The sequence below is a fragment of the Rhamphochromis sp. 'chilingali' genome, assembly GCF_963969265.1.
Source record: "Rhamphochromis sp. 'chilingali' genome assembly, chromosome: 8".
NCBI lineage: Eukaryota > Metazoa > Chordata > Actinopteri > Cichliformes > Cichlidae > Rhamphochromis > Rhamphochromis sp. 'chilingali'.
The window spans coordinates 8,466,663-8,491,600 of record NC_137935.1 but is presented as its reverse complement, the minus strand read 5'-3'; the positions used below and the strand labels follow the sequence as shown (position 1 = coordinate 8,491,600).

At 39.3% G+C, this 24,938-nt stretch overlaps 1 protein-coding gene across 1 annotated transcript in view; it reads left to right on the top strand.

Annotated features, from left to right (window-relative positions):
• Window positions 1-20,683, top strand: part of gbe1b (glucan (1,4-alpha-), branching enzyme 1b) — a 105,251-nt gene extending 84,568 nt beyond the window's left edge. The window contains exons 15-16 of the mRNA XM_080889059.1: window positions 1,082-1,199; window positions 18,667-20,683. Coding sequence (XP_080745185.1) covers window positions 1,082-1,199; window positions 18,667-18,729 — 181 coding nt within the window. The 3' untranslated portion in view covers window positions 18,730-20,683. The remainder of the gene's footprint in view (window positions 1-1,081; window positions 1,200-18,666) is intronic.
• Window positions 20,684-24,938: the final 4,255 nt, after the last annotated feature.

Sequence of the window (24,938 nt, the reverse complement as noted above, 5' to 3'; positions counted from 1 at the left end):
CCAGGTTTCACAATGAGCTCACCCGAAACCCTGGCTGATTGGGACCCACACCCATTTTCACACCTTGGCTCAGGCGATTAGAGGATCATCAGGGGGTCCTTTTGTCCCTCTGTGGGGGGATACTCCCACTAGGTTTAAATCTGGGACTCCCCACCATTTGACCTTAGAACTGAAGAAGCTTCTCGGATGAGAGGTGAAACGTCTTCAAGCAACTTAAAGAAGTCCAGACGCTTTTCTTTGCAAGCTCCTTTGACTACGATGACCTGGATGACTGAGAACCTTCACAGACATATTTCTTTAAGGAAATCTGAGGTTTACTTTGCTGTCTTAGTGCAGTAAAACACAACATCTCCTCACCCTCTCTGATTCCTCACCTGATAAAGACTTAATGTCAGTATACAAAAGAATAAAAGATAAAGTTTATCTTCCACATACAGTGTTTGTATACTAAAAAACAGAACTGGTTGCAATGTTCAGTACAGTATTTGTTAGTAGCAAATTTAGACAAGTAGCCTCTTGTACATCTGCTAAATACCAACTTGAGGGAGCTCAACAACTTGGCTAACTCAGTGTTATTTAGATATATTTCAATGAGTCTGCAGTGATTTGCTGAGTACTTGACTTAAATCAGTCTAGTCTCTTGTCAAGTTGTAAAACAACAAAATGTGAACAACTCCTAGAGGAGGAGAGAGTATTTTTTATGATTTGTCATGTGTATCTGTTGTCACTCATTTGGATCACTTTTTCTGATTAAATTCATTATTTATGCAGTGCATTAGATAAATTCGACTGTCAGGCTGGATGGTTGAGCCATGGCTGAATCGCTTCTCTATTTATGTTAATTTCAGGCAGCGTTCTCCTCGTGTATTTGGGCTCCGCACTGTCGCTGTGCTGTGCCGCGAGGAGGAGATGAATGCTGATGGATGTGAGGATTTCAATGAGTATAAACCAGCTGAGCACTGCTAAACCAAATCTGCACGCCAAAAGCACTAGTGCTAAAACTCCTTCTGCACTTCTTAGGTCTTCAATCTCATAAGCTAGTTTCCCACTGCTATTGCACCTTAACCTCAATCTTTGCCAGATACAAAATCAAGCTGGATTCAGATGCGGCTCAGTATGGAGGTCACGGACGGCTGGACCACAACACGGAGTTCTTCACACAGCCCGAGCCCTTTAATGGCCGCTCTAACTCCATCCAGGTAAATACCTACGGCATCACATTCTGTGACTTATAAAAGGTTATCTTTTGTTGAATGTCATTGTATTTAAATGTAAAGTATTCTACAATTGAAAATCCAGGGCTGTTGTATTTTAGAGTCCACTCTCTACACCACTTTTCAAATAACCTATGCTGTATCACCATCCCATTCAGCATACTATTAACATGCTTTTGAGGTTGTCCGTGCTGAAAAAGCGACAAAATTAAGCATTGCTCAAAAATGTCAGCGTGCATACTAAATCACTGTTGAGTGTGCTGTTGATGGACACCATTGTCCCACAATGCAGTGCACATATGTAGGCTAATGGAGAAGTTGCCCACAGCTGCAAAACATCAAAAGGAGTAGTGGGTGGTGATAAGAGAGCTCTACAAATAGAAATGAAGAATTAAAACTTTTGACAAACATTTTTCTTTCTTCTTGTTGTTACCAAATTAATTTAGCCTGTAGCAATACAAAGTCACTTGTCATAGTTCCTTTTATTAGAAAAGTATAACAAATATTACAAAAGTGCAATTTTGTTAAAATTGGGACTCTATGTGAAATGTGGGAAAGAGAAGAATGTGCTGATCATTTAAGCTCTATATGTGAAAGTCAATAGTGTAAGCACGTTAAATAAAGAAGGGGGTGGGGTGATATTTGGGCAGAAAGACTTCACCTCCTGAATTTCTTTATCTCCTCTCTTTTATATCTTACTATAATACACAAAATCTCTGTCTTTGTGTTTCTCAACTCTGACACAGTCATGAGTTGAGCAACTAAACTTGGCACACAGGTACGTGTTAGGCCCATAAAGGTCTTTATCTTTATCAGGTGTTCTGACATCAGCAGTGGGCGTTGGGTGTTGCCTCACACCAACCTAGCAACAGGTTAAAATGGTGTTAAAATTTTGACCATATAAACTATTTACTAGCCCTTACATAATTACATTTTTTTTTTTTTTTTTTTTTTTGTAATGTGATTAAGTATATCAGTTTTTGTCATCATGAACATGCCACACAATACTGGAGCATGGGTGTGTTCTAGTTATTAAAAGATCCAGAGACATCTCTGTATTTAAGGGACAATGCTGAAAACCTGCACTGAATGTTTGAGATGTTTCGGCTCTCTCGAAAGTGGACTCAGTTGTGTTATGGAAGTCAGTGCATGGGCTCAGGAAGATTTCTGATATCCATAGAACACAGTTTTATCACCACGTTCACACACTGGCCCCACTGTAGCCACTGCAGGTGGGGCAGAGGTGAAATGCATAAATCAAAACTAAGTTGAATGAATGTGTTTTGGGTTTTTTTTTCCTTTTGCTTTTTTCGGGGGGAGATTGGGGTTTCATACCAGCTTGAAAAAGCTGTCTGTGTGTTCATGTTTGGTCCTTTTATGTTTTATGTTTAATTTCACAAATCATTTTAATTAGCCTGAAATGGGTTTTGTAGTGAGAGGATCTTTCGAAGCCTTTCTAATGAGGTTTAAGTGTGCTGGGATGAAAGAGGGCTGCTTGTTCTGGCAAAAAGCCATGGTCTCCCTGGTCTGGGACTCTCAGCTTAACAACAGCAGTATAATTTAGTATCTGGTTCATTAGGATTATTATTTTTTTAATACAATATTTAATACAATATCAAGAAAATATATTACAACATTAAAAAAAAAACTGTGCCTCTACCAGGGGCGAGCTCCCATTGTTTGTGGCCTCCACAGTGCTACATTTTGTTTTGTGTATATCATATTTGGCTTCTATGCGTTCACTCCGCTCATGCTGGCAGTTATCCTGGAGTCATTGAACGTTATGTGAATCTGATATCTACAGCTCCTTTCACATTTCACAGCAAACAATGTGCATTATTCATGGCGCTAGAACTTACCTTTTCATGTGCACACCGCTTAAGCTTGCATGGCATCATGGAGGGGAGAAAAATATCTGGGAGAATGAAGCACTGGGCTTCCATCAGGAGGACTGCTTAAGGCTAATACCATGAAATAAGTCTGTCCTTGAAATATAGAAAGAAACACTGATATGCATTTTAAGCAGAGTGCTTGAGGATCTTCCTCTTGTTTACGTCCCCCCTTTTTTCCCAGTTTATTTATTTTTTTAATTAAAATGCTGAAAGCCAATAAGATGTTTATTAATAAAGTCAGGAATGAATTAGTGAGGATCAGCGCAGATGGATTGCATGCTACATCTTATGTTAATGATTTCAATTAATGCACAAGGACAGTGATGTCTCTGAGGTGGTCTGCGGAGTCATCATCTCCTGTTTTTGTTTTTCAGTGTGTTTATTGGATTAAACGTTTTGAGGCGGTACTTAAGTCGTTTCACTTGGTACCAGAGTTGACGTAGCACCTGATGAGGTGTTTGTGTATCTGAACTCAACTTGAACTTCTTCAGATCAATACTGAAAGTGTTGCAGTTAATGGATAGAGGATATTACTCGATATTAAGAGTTGGACGGCGCACTTTAATGCATCAAAAATGTGTTTGGCAAAGCTCACACTGCTATTAAGAGCATCAATTCAGCTTTATTTAAGATTCTGTCGACCCCAGTTTAAAAGCCTCTTCTTCTTTCATGCAGACACTGATCCTCCGTCGTATTAACTTAGGTTTCATCAGTTAAGGACGCAAATTCCACAATCTCTTAAATCTTTCCTAACTCTTATTAATTCAAACACTGCTGCTTCACCCACATCCCTCTTGGCCAAAATGTGAAGTTTAGTTAACAAGTCATCTGCTAATTTTGGCACCATCATAGATTAATGGGGAACGACAGGAAGTGAGAGGAATGGAGCCGACAGAGAGGGAGGAAGAAGGCAAGCGGGGACCCTTCTGTACATACTGTATATGCTTTATAGGCTTCTTTGTGGAGATTGCACAGCGAGACTGTAGTCTTGCATAAAGATGCTTTTCTCCTCCTCCTCCTCACACCTACCTGGTTATGACAAGAATAATCAGACAAGAGCCTCTGCGGGGGCTGCGAGAGGTGCCCACACCATCCATGTTTTATTTAACAACTTTTGCTTTCAAAGTCTGCACAAACTTCTTTTCTCCTGTCTTTTTAATGGGTCTGTCAGTTCTCCAGCTTCCTCGTTACAGTGTGATAATAAACTCTCATATCCTCCAAGAACGCATCACACCTCAGACTGAGAATGCACATAATTGGATTAAGCTAGCAGAGTCTTTTGCATCCTGGTAACATGTTAGGCTGTGGCAAGTACCATGTGGCTGTAATACCCTGTGTTTACAAATCTGCTCCTGGACACTTGTCATCCAGCATCTTTTTAGCGCTTTCAGTCTTGTCTGAATTATTGAATTACTTACAAAAGTGACCCCTTTTGCATTTTCATCATATACTATATTTGCAAGTGATATAGTTATATACACATGTTGAACCAAACTCATTAAGTGGAAAAAAAAAAAAAAAAGACCATGCATGCAAACAAACATTTTTAGGGAGAGCTTTACTGAAAGGTAATAGGAGATAAGCCATTTCTAGATGTGCTTTCCAATCTCTTCTGCTTAGGCACAAAGAAACAGGCAAGGACGGCGACCAGAACCATTAGCCATGTTAAGTGCATTTCTTTCAAAACTGTGTAAGATTGCCATCACCTCACAACTGGCAGAAGACCGAGTCTACTCCACCCATGTACAGTCAGGATCAGACCCAGTCTTTATAGGAGAATTGTTTCCAAGAGGATATTCCTCTGATGTGGAAACAAATAAATTTGCTTTGTCCACCAAAAGGCTAGAAAGTGCGCTAAAGGAGCAGTCCCTCAAGGAAACAGTGAAGCCTTTTGGCTTTTTGCAAACCAAAAATTTTGTGCAACAAGCAATACTGTGAAAGAAGTCTCTTACTGACTCTAAATTCATTCTGCAGACAGAATTTGGCAGCATCACAATAATGTCAGACAGAATCATAAAAAGCTACTTTTAGAGAAAAGACGGTACCCTGCAACGGCATGACCCACAGCACAGCTCTGATCTCAACTCATGAAAAGACATGGCACCTACATCCATCTCTATTTAGGACTTACTTGTCCTATACCATACAATACCATACATCTTGCATGAGTATAGATGAGTTTAGATGATAAACAAATACTATCCATAGCGTTTTTACATTTTAAAAGCACCATCATGTAACAAGATTTTCTTTCACAAGCTCTTAAAACCTTTCCACAGTACTGTATGTTTAAACTGTGCATATTTAAATGGCACATATTTATCACTGAATATTAAAGTACTTCTTTGTTTCACATGTGGGACATCTTTAATGTTGTGTGTGCACCCGCGTGTGTGTGTGTGTGTTTGTATTCAGCTGTATTTAATTTTATCCACTATGTGAAAAGAGTGAATGTTAGAACAGCTTGCCATGAAGCTGAATAAAAAATGATTTTAAAAAATGCTTTGTTCTCCTTATGTGGATTAAAAAAAAAAAAATTGACACCCCGGTATCCTCGGCAGGCTTTTTATGGGAATTGCATACATCAAGAACTACTGCTGTTCAACATTTAGAGTTTATTCATTTAGCGAGACAAATTTTAAATAGTCACAGAATAAAATGTCTCAGAGAGAGGAAGCTTATTTTAGGTGGCCCCCTTTGGGTACGTGTCACACATATAGTTTTGTTTGAGTGTTATAATGTCAAATATGTAATGCTAAGAAAGGCTGGTGAATAATTAGCTGCATCAGAACCTTTTGATAAACTTCATGTGCTTCAAAGGGGATGTCTTCTTTGACAGCTTCAAAAAAAGAAATTAAGCTGAAATGAAAAAGAAAGTAAGAGAAAATAGCGAGCTTGTGGCAAATGATCAAAAGATGTACATTTCCATCAGTGAGATCTAACACCTGATGCTGATGAGCATGAAGTGTGAACTAACAGACAAAAACTGTGACATGACATAAGGGGACCCACTTAACACTTTTACATGTATATAAACTTTAAAAGACAAGCTCACACTAGTACACTTTGGTCAGTATATTTTTCTGAACTGTACCATTGAATATGTACTTTGAGACCAGACTCGAACATATTACATGAACTCTGGAGGAATTTCAGCCATCTTTACTCACAGCCATGTGTATAAAAACCTTAACCCTAAGTATCACTGGCAGCTTATCTAATCAGCCAATCACATGGCAGTAACTCGGTGGATTTAGGCATGTAGACACGTTTATTGTGGCCTGCTGAGGTTCAGAAAGGTATTGTAAGTAACTTTGAGTGTGACATGGTTGTTGGTGCCTGACGTGCTGGTTTGAGTATTTCAGAAACTGCTGATCTACCACACAATTGATTGATTGATTGATTGAATCTTTATTTTGAACATGTTGAAAAAGTATAAAAAAAAAAAATAGAATTAAAAGAGACAAATGAACAAAGCAAACAAAAGGAAAACGAGCAACCACAACTCCAAATAACGTCCATGTTCAAAAAGGAGCAGGAAGAAGCATAAGCTTATTTAATCCCACCCCTTTTCCACTATCTAGTATCAATAGACTACAGAAATACCTCCTTGTAATTACATTATATGTTATGTGTAATTTTTTTTTTTTTTTTTTTTTTTTTAAATATATACACATATATGTTTCTATCTATCCATACCTACGTATATACACACATACGCACATATACACATTTTCAATAACCCCATTAACACCTGAAGGATACACAACCTACAATTTTATATATATATATATATATATATATATATATATATATATATATATTAATGCTACGGCAAGGAGGAGTCAGGACGCCAGGTCAGGGGGGAGATATCATCACCCCCACCCGAGATTGGGTACATAGCCCCAAGTGCGATAGGAGAAGGATCGTTGAGTGCGAGAGGAACTGACCTGAAAAATAGGATCATGGCCAAGCTTGAAACCTGGATCCCGCGTAGCCGGTTACCAAGATTACGTGAAGTTCCCTCAGAAGGTCTGCTAGATGATGTTAATGCAGCACTACGGGCAATACCTACAACCACGATTACCGACACTAACAAGCTGATCTACAATACGGCAACAGTGATCAGTGAGATGCTTGGCTACAAGTTGAACAGCGACAAGGGGCAGTACCCTCCATGGAGAAGGAGGCTAGAGGGCAAGATCAAAGTAGCACGGAGGGAGGTTAGCCAACTAACGGAGTTGCAGAAAGGTGCGACAAATAAGGTGCCTAAGAAATACAGCAAGCTGTCCATACCTGAGGCCTTGGAAACTGCCAAGCAAAGACTCACAGCCTTGGCCAGCCGCTTGAGGAGGTACACCAGAGAGATAGAAGGCAGGAGAATAAACCAGCTGTTCTCCACAGAACCAGCAAAGGTGTACTCTCAGTGGCAAGGGAACAATAAGAGAACAGCACCACCAAGGCTGGAGACGGAGCAATACTGGAAGAGCATATGGGAGAAGGATGCAACCCATAACGGCAATGCTCAGTGGCTAGAGGATCTGAGGGCTGACCACAGCGACCTCCCTGAACAGGGTCCAGTAACCATCACAGTGGCAGATATCCAAGAAAGGGTCTCCAGTATGAAGAGTTGGACAGCACCAGGGCCCGACATGGTTCACGCCTACTGGCTGAAGAAGCTGACTGCACTCCACAAGCGTCTGGCAGCACAAATGAACCAGCTGCTAGTTAACGAGAGACACCCGGAATGGCTAACTGAAGGCCGGACGGTCCTGATCCCCAAGGACCCCAAGAAGGGACCGGTCCCCTCCAACTACCGACCAATAACCTGCCTCAGTACTACATGGAAGCTCCTGTCAGGCATCATATCGGCTAAGATGAACAGGCACATGGGTCAATACATGAGCGGGACACAGAAAGGAATTGGCAAGAATACCAGAGGCGCAAAACACCAGCTACTGGTAGACAGAACAATCAGCCGAGACTGCAAGACCAGACTGACCAACCTGTGCACTGCCTGGATTGATTACAAGAAGGCCTATGACTCAATGCCCCACAGCTGGATACTGGAATGCCTAGAATTGTACAAGATCAATGGGACCCTAAGAGCCTTCATCAGGAACTCAATGGGGATGTGGCGTACAACACTAGAGGCCAACTCCAAGCCCATAGCACAAGTCACCATCAAGTGCGGGATCTACCAAGGAGATGCTCTGTCCCCACTGCTGTTCTGCATAGGCCTGAACCCCCTCAGTGAGATCATTAACAAGACTGGCTACGGATACCGACTACAGAACGGAGCAGTTGTCAGCCACCTCCTGTACATGGATGACATCAAGCTGTATGCCAAGAGTGAACGAGACATCGATTCACTGATCCACACTACCAGGCTATACAGCAATGACATTGGAATGTCGTTCGGACTGGAGAAGTGTAGTCGGATGGTAACAAAGAGAGGGAAGGTAGTCAGAACTGAGGGGATTGAACTACCAGAAGGCAACATTGCAGACATAGAGGACAGTTACAAGTACCTGGGGATCCCGCAGGCGAATGGGAACCATGAAGAGGCCGCTAGAAAAGCTGCAACCACCAAGTACCTGCAGAGGGTCAGGCAAGTCCTGAGGAGTCAGCTGAATGGTAAGAACAAGATCCGGGCCATCAACACGTACGCCCTGCCCGTGATCAGGTACCCTGCTGGGGTAATAGGCTGGCCAAAGGAGGAGATAGAAGCCACTGACATAAAGACAAGAAAGCTCCTTACCATGCATGGAGGGTTTCACCCCAAATCCAGCACCCTGAGGCTGTACGCTAAGCGGAAGGAAGGGGGCCGGGGACTGGTGAGTGTCAGCACCACAGTCCAGGATGAGACAACGAACATCCAAGAATACATTAGGAAGATGGCCCCAACTGACCGAGTGCTCAGTGAATACCTCAGGCAGCAGAAACCCAAGAAAGAGGAGGGAGACGAGGAACCATCATGGAAGGACAGGCCCCTGCACGGTATGTACCACCGGCAGATAGAGGAGGTGGCTGATATCCAGAAATCCTACCAGTGGCTGGACAAAGCTGGACTGAAAGACAGCACAGAGGCACTAATCATGGCAACACAAGAACAAGCTCTGAGCACAAGATCCATAGAGGCTGGGGTCTATCACACCAGGCAAGACCCCAGGTGCAGGCTGTGTAAAGATGCCCCAGAGACAATCCAGCACATAACAGCAGGGTGCAAGATGCTAGCAGGCAAGGCATACATGGAACGCCATAACCAAGTGGCCGGCATAGTGTACAGGAACATCTGTGCCGAGTATAACCTGGAAGTCCCGAGGTCAAAATGGGAGATGCCCCCAAGGGTGGTGGAGAATGACCGAGCTAAGATCCTGTGGGACTTCCAGATACAGACGGACAAAATGGTGGTGGCTAACCAACCGGACATAGTGGTGGTAGACAAACAGAAGAAGATGGCCGTAGTGATCGATGTAGCGGTTCCGAATGACAGCAATATCAGGAAGAAGGAACACGAGAAGCTGGAGAAATACCAAGGGCTCAGAGAAGAGCTCGAGAGGATGTGGAGGGTGAAGGTAACGGTGGTCCCCGTGGTAATCGGAGCACTAGGTGCGGTGACTCCCAAGCTAGGCGAGTGGCTCCAGCAGATCCCAGGAACAACATCGGAGATCTCTGTCCAGAAGAGCGCAGTCCTGGGAACAGCTAAGATACTGCGCAGGACCCTCAAGCTCCCAGGCCTCTGGTAGAGGACCCGAGCTTGAAGGATAAACCGCCCGCAGGGGCGTGCTGGGTGTTTTTTTATATATACATACACACATGTGTGTATATATATATATATATATATATATATATATATATATATATATATATATATATATATATATATATATATATATATATATATATATATATATATATATACATACATACATACACCCATACCAACAAACCCGTGCATGCGCACACACATGAAAATATTAGACAAGAACACCCTATCAAATCTCTACCTTTTCCCTGTACCCTGTAAAAACCATATCCTTAAACCGCTTTTTAAACTGCGCCATGCTTGGACATTGCTTCATATCTTTACTTAGTCTGTTCCACAGCTTCACTCCACACACAGAGATGCAAAAACTTTTTAATGTTGTACGGATACGAGGATGTTTTAAATTTAATTCCCCCCTCAAATTGTATCCCCGTTCCCTTTTAGAAAACATTTTTAGAATATTGTCAGGAAGCAGGTTATTTATTGCTTTATATATAATTTGTGCTGTGAGAAAATGAACCAGATCTGTGAATTTTAGAATTTTTGATTTTAAGAATAGTGGATTTGTATGATCTCTGTAACCAGTTTTATGGATTATCCTTATGGCCCTTTTTTGTAATATAAAGATTGATGATAGCGAACATTTGTAAGTATTGCCCCAAACCTCTGCACAGTAATTCAAATACGGTGCAATCAGGGAACAATAGAGAATGTGGAGTGATTTGTGGTCCAGAATGTGTTTTACTTTACTCAAGATTGAGACACTTCTTGAAATTTTGTTATGTATATGATTTATATGAGACTTCCAGTTTAATTTATCATCTATAATCACACCAAGAAACTTATGTTCAAGTACTCTTTCAATTTCCACACCATCTACATGAATCTGCACTTGTGCATTTCTAAGGGAATTCCCAAATAAGATAATTTTAGTTTTACTTAGATTTAGCGATAGTTTGTTCCTGTTAAACCATTTTTTAATTTTGCACATTTCTGAAGTAATTGTATCCAGCAGCTCCTTTAGATTCCCCCCAGAACAAAAAATATTTGTGTCATCTGCAAATAATACAAATTTTAATATATCAGATGCCTTACAAATATCATTTATATAAATAATAAATAATTTTGGACCCAGTACAGAGCCTTGTGGAACACCACAAGCAATGTCCAAGCATGATGAGGAATGGACACCCAGCTTCACAAATTGTTTCCGGTCACTTAAATAATTTTTCACCCATTGCAGTACAACCCCCCTAATCCCATACCGTTCCAGTTTATTAATTAATATGTCATGATTGATTGTGTCGAATGCTTTCTTGAGATCCAGAAATACTCCAGCTGCATACTGTTTCTGATCTATAGCATTCGTAATCTCCTCAATTGATTCGATTAATGCCAGAGATGTTGATCTTTTTGATCTGAATCCATATTGACTGTCAGAGAGTAATTTATATTTATCTAAGAATTTGTCTAATCGTTTATTAAACAGGTTTTCTAGGATTTTGGAGAATTGTGGTAGTAAAGAAACAGGCCTGTAATTTGTGAAGTGGCGTCTATCCCCGGTTTTATACAGCGGCACAACTTTAGCTATTTTCATTTTGTTTGGCACTTTTCCCGTCTGAAATGATAAGTTGCAAATATATGTTAGAGGTCCTACAATTCCTTCAATGACCTTCTTGACGATTTTCATGTCAATATCATTACAATCAGTGGATGTTTTATATTTACACATGTGTACAATGTCAATTATTTCTTTTTCCTCCACTGATGTGAGGAACATTGAGTTAGGGTTCCTATCAATCAGGTTTTCACTACATTCTACTGATGGCAGTGACTCAGGAATTTGTTCTGCCAGTTTTGGTCCAATATTTACAAAATAATGATTAAAGCTGTTGACCTTATCAGCAGTGTTTTCCATAATATTGCCATTATCGATAAAGTATTGTGGATAACTTTGTTGTCCAGAATTATTTTTAATGATACCGTTTAAAACATCCCATATTCCTTTCATATTATGTTTATTGTTGTTCAATATTTTACTATAATACTCCTTTCTACATACACGTATAATATTGGTCAACTTATTTTTGTATTTTTTATATTTATCTTCAGCATCTATTGTTCTTTGTTTTAGGAATTCCCTATAGAGTGTATTTTTCTTTTTACATGCATTTTGTAAACCCTTAGTGAGCCATGGTCTATCTGAATATTTGTGCTTTCTGTTGTATTTTATTGTTGGACAGTTTTTATCGTACAACTCCATGAATATTCTTAAAAATATGCCATATGCAATATCAATATCAGCTTCTTTGTACACCTTGTCCCAGTCCTGATTTAATAGATCGTTCTTAAATGCAGTCATAGTTTCTTCTGTCCTTACACGTCTGTATCTCAGTTGTTCTTCATGCTGATTTTTCTTATAATTAGTGTCATAAACTGCAAAAACTGGTAGGTGATCACTGATGTCATTAATTAATATTCCGCTCACAATGTTGTTTTCCATATTGTTAGTGAAAATATTGTCAAGTAAGGTGGCACAATGTGGTGTAATTCTGCTAGGCCTGGTTATTTTAGGATGTAAACTCAAACTGTACATAGTGTTTAGGAATTCGTCGGTCATTTTATGCTTTTTTGGATTCAACAGGTCAATATTAAAATCACCACAGATAAACATAACTTTTTGATTTGTTTTAGAGAATATTTCCTCTATGAAGTCATTAAATACTTGAATACTAGAGCCAGGTGTTCTATATATACAGCTAATTATTACATTTTTTTCTTTTTCCTTATAAATTTCAATTGTTATACATTCTAGTAAATTATCAATTACAGTTGTCATACTTTCTACCACCTTGTAGTTTAGGTTTTACACAGCTACTCCCCCTCCACTCTTGTTCCTTCTATTTACAAAATTCACTTCATATCCCTCCAGTCCAAAGTCCATTCCTTTCTCCGCATTGATCCATGTTTCAGAAATGGCAATAATTCCAAATGGATTTGTCAACTCATTTAGATATTCCTTTATATTGTTGAAGTTGGCATACAGACTTCTGCTATTAAAATGGATTATTGATAATTTATTTTCCGTGTTGATGGTGTGCTTAAACTGTTCATCAGTGAAGTAGCAGCAGTTACAGCTGATGTTGTAGAAGAAATTATTTTCCGGGTCTATATCCTTTTCTAAGTCTAGAACATTATGGTCTGTGTATCGAAATGTTCTCAGTTCCAGATTATCACATGTGTATTCATACCTCCAGAGTAAGTTGACCTCAGTATTTGTCCAGCTCTTCCATATTTCTGATGACCAACACTTTGGCTTGTTCCGGTGTTCCATTGAGTTTAATGAATACTTTGCAGTTGGTGGTCCATGTATTTTGAATTTTTCCCTGTTTCTTCAAGTAACGTGCTTTCCTGGCAATGTCCGCATTTCTTTTTATCAGATGTTCGTTCATGAAGACATCGGATCCTTTCAGTTTCCTTCCTTGTTTTAACAGTGCTGTTTTCTGTTTTCTGTTTGCAAATCTCACAATGATGGCTGGTTTGTTACTGTCATTTTTTCGGGGTAGAGGGTGGCAAGCCTCAATGTTGTTATAATCCACTTCCACACCTTTGGACCGTAGAAAGGTAACCACTTGATGCTCCGTGGAGTTGACATCTTCCTCTCCTGGCCCTCCTACATTGTCAGTGGCGACCGCCCGGGCGTATGACCGGGGTTTGATGCGAAGCCCCGTGATGATAACATCGTTCATCCGGGTGTACTGCTCCAAATCCGCCACTCTGTTCTCCAGGTACGCCAGCCGCCGATCCTTCTCGGCGTTCTGGATGCGGAGAGCCTTAACTTCCTCGACCAGGTCCAGGATGGCTTTCTGCTGCAGTTTGACAGTAGAAATCTCCTCTGTCATAAACTCCAGCGACTTCTTAATATCGTCTCCTTCCTCGGCTGACAGAACTTTTTTCGGGCCCATGCTGAGAGACGCTCTCGTAGCTTTGCCGTGACGACCGGCTAGCTACTTCCCACAATCATCTCCAGGGTTTACAGAGAATGGCTTGAAAACAGAAAATATCCAGTAAGCAGCAGTTCTCTGGGTGCAAATGCCTTGTGGATGTCAGGGGTCAGAAAAGAATGGTCTGTCAGGCTGATAAGAAGGAAACAGTAGTTCGCATAATCGGGCCCACTTTTCACATTTTAGCACCGTTTGCATCCACTAGTACCAACTAAGCACCGTTTAAACACTCCAGCCTACCTAAGTGTTGTTGCTGATCATGTCCATTACTTTACGACTGGTTTAAACTGGTTTCTTGAATGTGAAAATCAGTTCATTGTACTCAAATGGCAAAGTCACCAGATCTCAATCCAATAGAGCATCTTTGGTATTTGGCGAAACAAGAGCTTCACATACTGTAATAGAGGTGCAGCAACTGTGTGATGCTTCTCAAAATTAACTAAGTGGCCAGTGAGTCCAGTGAGTGTGTGGTGGACAATTCATTCAAAGATTGTTTCAAGCAAATAGTTTGGCCTGCTTTTTGATATTTCAGGTAAAGGTTCTAGAGATTATCCGACGTGTGTCATTTATTTTTATTGTTATTATTATTAATCCTTTGTTTGCCCAGGTAAAAATCTCATTGAGATTTAAATCTCACATCCAGGAGACACCTGGCATTTTTTTAATCTAATAATTAGAGCCTTTCAGGTTGCAATTGTTTTGGAAATTCTAATATTATAAAATAATACAAAAGCACAAAAAACCAGAGAGAGCCTTTGTTTTGTTTTTTCTTTTTTTAACAGAGGCTTTTTGTTACTGGAAATTTTAGGAATGTAAGCTCTATGATCAAAAGGATTATATTTAATTATGAGCAGCAATATTCTTTTTTTTAAAAGTGATTATCTTTGAAGTACTAAAAATCAATACAACAGTCTTTCAGAAATGATGCTGCTTACTGTGAGGCTCGGCTGAAAATATTCTTTTGAAAATAATGGCCTGCAAAATCGTGTCTCAGCTGAAAACGAATCAGGTATAGTTCTTTAGGTCGTAGTTTCAATTAACCATCCAAGTCAGGTTTGTTTTGTTATCCTGTCAGATCCTTAGACTTTGCCTGAAGTACAACCAACATGTACACAAGTGTTTACAGGGAGCTGATACTTGTTAAGTGAGTAAAGTGAGCCAAACAGAGACATGTCTGGAGAGTTAAAGTGCACAGAGAGCCTATAGTCAGGCAGTGCTCTAGCCTAGGTGCTGGGGTCTGGAGACAGGGTGGATGATATGTTCCTGCGAAGCAGCTCATGAATCCTTTATCGGTGTGTTTGAACATTGATCAGATTTAGTATTAGCCCAAAAGGCTGCATTCAGTTCTGCAAGGGAGTATAAAATCCAAATTCTCATATGTGAGCTTGGTGTGAGGCGATACAGAAGAAGTCAAGAAAGGACAAACGGCTAAGCTGTTCTTCCTACTAATACAATATTTTGTATTGTGTCCTATTGTGTACCACTTTGTCCTTTTCATCACATTTTGTTTTTAACCCCTATTGTTAATACCTACAATAAATTATCAAATTAGTTATTGCATTACAGTAACCATTACCTGATCTGGCAACAACTGCTGGCTACAGCAGCGACTTTGTGGTTGTGATTCTAAGATGTGTGTTGCACACGTGGTCATATTGGCATTTCCTATACATTGCTGCAATGATCTGCAACTTGCGGAAATATTGCATGTGTCGTTATTAGTTTTTATTTTTACGTGATTTTAAGTTTTTCTTTTCATTGCAGTTGAGTTCAGTTGAGTTTCAGCTAATTTCCTGAGTGGATTTGCTCATTTAGGACCATTTTTAGCTCATCCAGCAAAGAACGATGAGCTCATGCCACGGTGAGGCATCCATCCACAATTCACAAGAATCGATACTCCTCCTCATTGTGCGGAAGTTTTATTGAAACTTACACATCTAATGGATCTTCACCTAAATTGTGCTCATGGTCAAGGTCAGATTTGTCATTTTTATGGCCACTTGTCATGGGTTCACATATTTTCATGCTTTTTATGTCCATGGATAATACTGACCATGCAATGATAATACTCCTGAAAAAGCTTTCAATTGATGGTGAATGAGATTAATTTGTATTGGATATGACCGTTGGCGATCCTATTTAAATTCATAGTGGATTTTAATTCTCATTAGTTTGTGTAATACAAACAAACAGTGACATTCACAGACATTCTGGTTATTGTTTGAAAATATTTCATGTTTAGTTTTTAATCAGTTTTGGTCTTAGTTGTAGTTTTCCTAATTATTTTAATATGGAGGAAATTTGTTAGGGTGTATTATTCAGAGATTTAAATGTGTACCAATACAAAGACAACACATGTTGAAGGTCACTCAGACACAAACCAAAGCTTAATCACACTGGTTGTGGTAACAAATTTGATCACACTGACAAAGACTAAATATGTTTCCAGTAATTTCCACAATGTTTTAGCTAATTACGTGAGTACTTGATAAGTTTTCCTTTTTCACAAATTCTAATTTGTTTGTTTTATCTCACTGTTATTAAATTGTGTTTTTTCACAACTAGTTTTATTAATAACCAAATTACCTTGATTGGCAAATGCTATAACGTCTAATAACGCAAACTTGATTTTGTCCTTAAAAAAAAAAGGTTCTGCTTCCATGGACAGGGTTTCACCTCATTTTGTACCTAGTAGTTTAGTTCAGCTGGCCCTGTGTTTGATGAGATAGAAATATAGATATAAATGAATAAGTCAGGAGCTGTGTATATATACTGTAAAGGGAATTATTTTTCACAATCTAGTCTCTCAGTGTTAGTGGATGGGTTCAAAACAGTATGTCAAGTATGTATGTGCCTAACGTTGCAAGGAGTAATATGTTAATTAGAATGTCTTCCACTAATTGCTGTGCCAACACTTGAGCGTATCTGCTGGTCCTTTTTTCACAGATTAATTTATAATTTGTCACTATTTCTGTCTGTTTGGTGGAAATAAAAGCTGTTGACATATTCCAGGTTAGACGCAGTGGTAGCTTTTGTCTAAACAGGTGCAGCGATTCATTCTGCCTTTCCTTCTCTCCGCGGTGCTTCTATATGGAGACTCTCCCACTGTGACTGTTTAATTAGTCACCAATGTCTGTGTCAGTGTTTCAGCGCCGGGCTGTATGACTCCCTCGGTGACAAACTGTTGCCAGAGAAGCACATCCACAGTAAGCTTAGATCCACTGATGCTGAGGGGCGACTTGAAGAGTTCAGGGAGTGATTGAATTGTTTACAGCTCTGCTGGCTTTTTTCGTTTTCTGTTGGGAAATATAGCATCATTTATGCCCGCTTGGCTTTTCCTTTGGCATAAATCTGAAATGACTAATGGTACACAGCAGCTTCCTGCTGCCAAATGACGCTGTGAGTATCAAAAGGATTGATCAAACACTTTATTAGCTACTTTTTGAACTATATATGTGTATGTATATACATAAGGAATGTGACATGCCACGTTTTTTTCTGTTTGTTGTTTTTCCCTGACTTGTTTCTTCTTTACCCCAATGAACTCAAAGATTCTTTTGAAATTACATTATATCTTTACAGAATCACACATTTCCAATTGATTCACAGTCCAGTGTTTAGAGATGATGATGAAACTCACAGCTACTGCATTGATGAGAGAGTTCAGAAATTAAAACTAGCAGCGTGCCTCCACTTCTGGCAAGTTTACTCATTTGCAGATTGTTCAGTTCACTGAACATGCTTTGAATAGATTGCAAATTTAATTATATGTTTTTAGACAGATGAAGTCCACCACTTCATGGAGATATGTTTAAGAAGTTGAAGACACCTCTCCTCATTGCAGATATGCTGACACCACTGCCACCCAGAGGTCTTTGTGCAGTTGCAATTCTGTCACACTTTAAATATTCTTAAAAGATATTATCCTCCGAGTAGTCTTAGACCACCTTTTCCCTTATATATCATTTTAAAATTGCATGTTATCCTCCTTGCATTTCTTTTTTTTTTTTCTCTATCCTACTCGTCTTTTTTTAGCCATTATGTCATCCTTGATTTTGAGAGGTGACCATGTCTAGTCATGATTTCTCCCTCCTGAAAAGGATAAAACTTAACACTCATTAATCTTCAAAATTGATGATCTTATATCAGTTATATCAATGTAGTCTTTGTAGTGCTTGAAAAAAAGGCGAAAGGACTTAAATTTGTGAAGTTGTTTCGCCTCTCATGCAAAAAGCTTCTTTAGTTCTTAAACACTGAGCCCATCCCGTGGTGGATCGATCCCAAGATACTGAACCCAGAGTTATTCCTGATGCATGCAATGGTGTTAGAAAGCAAAAAAGGCTTGTGTAAATGAGCGAATAACATGTTGTATAAATTGTTTTGAGTGCTCAAGTAGAGTAGAAACGCCATATAAGAATCAGTCCGTTAACCATTTAAACAACTGACAGAGTGCCAGATATTTAACCCCTAGTATCAGTTGTCCCTTTGGAGGTGATTGTGTGAGTCCCCACATGGGAATAGTCCATTCTTGTGCTCATGTGTTGACTCACATAATTAATAGCGGGTCAACAACCCTCAGGGCATTTGTTTTAGAACTAGAGAAGCCTCTTGGATAGAGGCAAAATGTCTTCATGAACCTAAAGAAGTCCAGCTGCCTTCTTTCAAACACGCATGAATACTGTGACCTGGATGACTGAGACACCTTGTTAACATCATTAATCTTCAATTGTCATCTCACTTTTCTCCCCACTTTCTCCCCTGCCACTGTGTCTCTCTTTCTCTCTCAGGTCTACATCCCCTGCAGAACAGCTATTGTCTTGGCCAACGAGGAGATAGATTACTGTTATTAGAGGATGATTGTCTCCACAGAGATCGGGATTGAGAATGGATTCCAAACTCTGACTGAGTGTTAACAATCACCTTCATCTTAATGTCAACCTTGTACACCACCCAAACCTACTTTTTTTGTGTTCGAGCCTTTTTTCTAAATGGGGGGAAAAAGCATTGCCGAGCTATGTGCTTTCAAATACCATCTGCAACCTAAGACGCTGTGTAACCCCATTTACCACAGATTGGTCCATTTGGGAAGTGTCCAACCTAACCAGCAGCTAGATGCTAAAACTCCAAACCCTGCCGAGTCCATCCACCACTAGCCAGCAGCCATTTATAGGTACTCCTGCATTTGGCATGACATCTGAAATACATGACCGGCAACTGTGGCAGAGGAAAGTGGTACCATAAAACCAGCATTCATTTATTCAAAGATAATACAAGCTCAGGAATGTTAGGCATGTTTAAATACAGCATACAAGGTTTATTATTTTGTATTTAAATATAAATAACATTGTAGTTTCACAGAGATGGCAAGCACTACAGTATTACTAGCATTTAAAATCAAAATATTCAGGTAGGCTGTTTAATCACTGGTGATGTGTCTTTGTTAATTTGCATTGCGGGACATTATAGGTGTAAAATGTATTGTAATTTGCACAAAGCATTAAACTGATTTGAATTACTGTACTTTTTAATGAGTATCTAAAACAGTTGTGTTGTAATGTTTGAATTTATGCAGCTACTGGGAGCATTTAAGTGGTTATTTATGGTTCAGTTATTAAGCCGGTAATTTGCAGCTAAAGCACTGATAAAATCACTTAATTTGGAGTGTTCACAGTGTGTTGCATAATACACAAGCAACATTTGGCTGAATTAGGCCGTTTTTACCCACTTTGTGTAAAGTATTGCATAGTTTTCTCCCACACTAGATCGCATTAGAGTAGTTTATGAATTGTATGTTACACTGTGCTACAATCGACAAGAAGAACTAAACTACTGAAGACCAGTGTGTCCTTTTGTGTTAGAAAAGACAAGGATGACTAACACACTTGACTACTAGGATATGATTTATGTGCACCGTGTTCATTAGGGATTCCCCTGGGAATATTCCAAAAAAACACCGAAACGGCCTAAATTCATGCAGAGCGCCACACGTGCCTCCTCCAATTAGCAGTGACTTTTGTGACTTTAGTCTCAACACAGTTGATGATTGAACATTTCAAAGAGCAGCCACAGTCCTCATTCTGTGTTATAGAATCCATCACAGTACCTATGTGAGGAGGTTATTAATTAGCTAAAACATCCTACCGTCATAATAGGTGACATTTGTAAAATGTCATAATGCGTTTTACAAATGAGTGATATTTGGTCTGCTTCGAGTCTTTACGTTGTCTTGTTTTTCATCCTCCTGAAAGTTGGCATATCATCACCATTTGAAGCACTTTCTAAATGTTTTATCGAATCAGCACGAGTAAAAAGGGAAACGAGGTTGTTATGTGCATCTCAGATAAAGCTCCGAGGTTGTGCCATCCTCTAGAGCATTATTTCAGATTCGGAGTCATTTAACCACCTATTGTAGCTTATGGCAGGTTTTGATCTGTGTCCCGTGCAGCTGGAGGAGAAAAAAAAAACACATTAATTTTCAGGACCACCCGTCTGTGTGCAGCCAAAAGTGTCATGAACATGTCATTTCTTTTTTGTCTAAAAGCAAATGCGTTCAAAAAGGCCTTTTCTCTCTTTCAAGGAGTACAGAGACGATCACTCTGCATATATTCTAGACAACGAGGTTGTGAGACTAAATTGGAGGGTATAATCATCCCTCATCTGACCCAATGTCATTGTCATTTTAGCACTGCCAAAATGAATTGTCTGCAGTTGTTCTCAAAAGTAAAATTGATGTCTGATATACTGTAACAATTTCAGCATATTTCTTTCATTATTGCTAATGATAATAAATCAGTCCCTGTCAAACCACGAGAATGTGAATGAACTGAATTTGCTCTCTGACTACTGATACTGTCCTATTGCGCAGTTGGGGAAATGTGGAGGATTCCACAGCAGTATGTTGTAATGGTACTTTGTAACCTGATGCAACAAATGTGCAGTTTGGTCTTGGTAGTGTGGGAGGTCATCGTGATATTAAATGTAATTTTAAAATGTTAAAAGTTGATCTACTAATTATGTACAAAACTGCCCATACTTAATAATTTTTCTTAGTCTTCCACCTAAATCAATTTAAAATGGAATTATTGTAGCTTCCAGACACATTTCTTTTCATTTTTAAATTGTAATACTGCTTTGAATTTGGACATAATTTGAAGGTAAGTCAAGTCCCAAAATGACTAGTACCTCCCACAAATTTGTACATTTTTATATTTGCAAGTTGATACCTCACTTCTCTTCACGTTGGTCAACAAACTATGGGATTTATAATAATAGTCCCAAACTAAATAAATAACTGTCTTTTTTGAGAGCAGCTACAAACCTGGATTGCGTGTGTACTTGATACTGGACCAGGAAAGGCCCTGACATCTTTAAAACAACAAAGGAAGGAATCTACTTTTCACTCTGCGCTGCAGAACATAAAGTTTCCATTTCCATTTGGTGACTAGGGGAGCTGTGAAATCTTGTTACATGACTATACAGAGCAATCACCTCAGTGATTCCCACAACATGATGTAAGGGGGATGAAAGACATCTCATCAGACAATAATACTTCAATTTCCATTTCCTAGGCATCTGCAGTTTGTGCTACTTACACCAGATTATGTGTCTTTGTGCGTCGGTATTGATACAAGCAGTAGCTTCTTATTAGCAGCTGCACCATGAAAAGCAGTTTGGGAAGATCACAATGTGGCGTTTATTGAGGCTTTTTCACAAAGGTACTGATTCAGTTATTTGGTTATTTTTGAGGCATGCGTTTTCTGGGTGTTCTCTCTGGTATTTCTGCAATTGGCTTTCTACCCCGCACATGTTGAGCCTGTCTGTCTGAGCAGCTCGCTGGTTTTGGATTCATGTTTTGAACCTGCCCGACATGTCCCATGCAGCTTTTCTGTCTCCAGTAAATTGCCAAACATAATAAGCTTTTCCTTTCTTTTCATTTTATAGTGGATGGCTTTCATAATGCTATACAATAGAATATAATAATCATGCTGATTTCAAATAACAGAAAAATGCTTTATAGACTAACGCTGTGGCACAACAAATTATGGCCTCAGGTTTGTACTGAACCCATCCTGTCATTCCACACGAGCACTGAATTTTACAAGTGACATCAAGTTCATTCATATATATGACTGCTACAAAATATACGTTTTTTCCCGTCATGAGAACGTTTCACAAATAAACCTTGCACCAATTTGTCTTCTTGCATTTATTAGTGGTTCACAAGAAATGGATGTGTGACATTGGCTTGCACAAGGAGGGACTGGCTCAAAGCTATTGAACCAACTATCGTATTAGCCAGTATTTCGTGTTAGCAAGGAATATCTAGTTTAAAGCGATGATATATGAACGGAAGATGTTATTAAATGGCTTAATCAAAGAGCTTTGCCATTGCTTTCTTCACCTTTGAATGACAAAAGTGTTCAACACTAGGCAAACCGCTACCTGAGAATTATGCCAGTGAGTTGTATCATATTTGATTTGATAGTTTCTTAAATCAGCACGATCAGTATTGTATGTCCTAGGGAAGCTGTTGCATGACACGCCTTCTGCCCTCTAGTGAATGATCTGTGCACTACAGGCAGGAACTGGATGCCACATGCAAAATGGCTGCTGTCAGCTTTGTTTTATTTTTTGTTTTGCGTAGTATGTGTGTTTGAAGTTATCCAATAATATCTGGACAAAAATTAAAATATGTTTCTGCTGTACTGAGGCAACTTAAAATTGCTTAATATTTTATATCTCATTAGTGCATAAAAATGTGCCCAGCAAATCAATTTGGGTTATTTAATTCCTGTTTACTGTGACCGAATTTGAGTGTTGCAGTAGTCCCCTACTAAATAGAAATAGAAACACCATGTGATGCGTCTCCCTATCCTGTTGCATCCATGTTGTATTCCTTATAATAATATTTTTAAAGAGAGTGGAAATTGAGATATTTTTGTGTTTTTTATCTATAAAAATTCCTCTTCAGTTATTTATTTACCTCAAGGCAAAATTAAGTTTGTGAAAAGTTCCTGTTGGAGGGGGGAAAGAAGCAAATATTACAAGTGTCGTGAATGCAGTAAAGGAGATTTGTTTTCTGCAGCAAACTTTGCCTTGTTTGATGTGCCAGTCTTTCCAGAGCGCATCCACGCCCTCTGGAGAATTCTTGAAGGCCATCTTGTCAAGCCTCGTCAGGTTTGATCAACTGAAAAACAAACAAAACTTGAACCTACGCTGATTTTGTTGTTCTTCTGTGAACAAATTACACAATTAATGTAGAAATATCGGCGGATATAGCCTATATATTTTTTTTTATTTCTAAAAATGAATAATAAATCTGAATATTTAACATATTCGTTATGACTAGTGAAGTTCAGCGTTTCCATCCTGAAAATGTGAAACAGTCGAGATCTTTGCTGCTTTTGTTCTCACCCTTGTTTTTGAAGAGAGCGAGCCTGTGGCTTTTAGGAACAATCGCCTCCTGTGGGTTTGAACACCTGTGGCACACAGTATGAGACCTGATCCCATTTAGACCAGCTAAGAGCCTTCCACAATCAAACGTGCTAGTATATGGGGGTGAAAGGCTTATTTTTTCCATTTGAGTCATTTAACAATGACAGATCATCAAGATTTAATGACTTTCTGAATTTTAGTTCAAGAGTCTAAGAAAAGAGCTAAATCAACGTTTGCAGTTGCTCCGTGTCTGTCCATGTGTTAGGCTGATTACATGTTTCAGAGCCAGGAGGCTACAGAATCCAGAGACTCTTCTAACCCCTTATTTAAAGACAAGTTGCAGCCATGGACAATATAAATTTTTTATACTGTCTGGTAATGGCCACTATAGGATGAAGAAGATTGTGCCTCCTTCTGATGATCTTAGCAGCATTTCCCGCTTTCTTGAAAGCCCTTGCTTTATGTTGTACAACCTGAACCTGGTCATACTTTCCCACTGCAGTACTTGTTTGGATTGGGAAACAGGAAATCAGGATATAGGTCAAATTTCTTCTGCATTGTGCCAAACAAATTTTTTCTAAAAAGATTATTTTAGACTAATGTATTAATGGGTATTGATTTTTTGCCTCCCCCCCCCCCCCCCCCCCCCCTTTTTTTTTATATCGTGGCTCAGATATAATAGTAATGCACAAAGGATCCAAACGGGTGCTATTGGAGTTAGCGTTATCTTTTTTTTAAGCAAGATCAAGATATTTCTGTACCGAAAGCTTAAAGACATGATTGATATCCATTTGTATTATCTAACTCTTGGCAAGAGAGCAAACCAGTGAATTTGAAGCGGCCCTCAAATGTCACTATCAAATGCTTGAAAAGGAAGGATCCGATGGTCAAACTGATTTGCATCTTTGCTTTTAATGTGACTGATATGATTGTAAAATCTTGGTGGAGCCCTCTGGCATGAGCAAGGGAGAGTGGAATATCAATGCGTGTGATGGGACTGTTGTCAGGCCCAGCAGAGAATAACAGAAAATCCGCTCAGTTTTTCATCTTTATGCAGAACGCTGACAGTGACTGGCTCCAACACAGATCTTTGGGACCCAAAGTGCCACTCGTTTTCTATTGAAGAAAGTAATTAACTACATTCTCCTGGTATCTCATGTCTATTCAATCCTCATTAAACAGCTTAAATGAAAACCATCAGTGCTCAAGCTCCTGATAACCACAGCTGGGAAACACTGGCCTATAGCAACAAACTGATTTTAATACAGATTCCAGAAGACCCTGTTTATTAACGTGGTTAAGATAAGAGGTTTGATTAATCCTGAAGAAAGGGACAAAGCTTGTATCTAAAAGGAGTAAAAGGCCGTGATAGCAGGTTGACTAAGTATTTCTTTTGAGGCACTTCCCCCTCAGTTTCCAAAAAGAACTGCATTGCTTTAAAATCGCCTAAGACCACCTACTCCCATTTATCAAGGGCAGCTACAATTGGCCCACAGGGTGAGCGGCAGTCAACCATAAATCTAGAAATGTCAGATAAGCCAGTGTATAGAGCACTTCTCTTACCAATTATGTTTTAGAGGTTTGCTACATGCAGTAGTTATAGTCAAAGCAAAGGAGGGAGTCT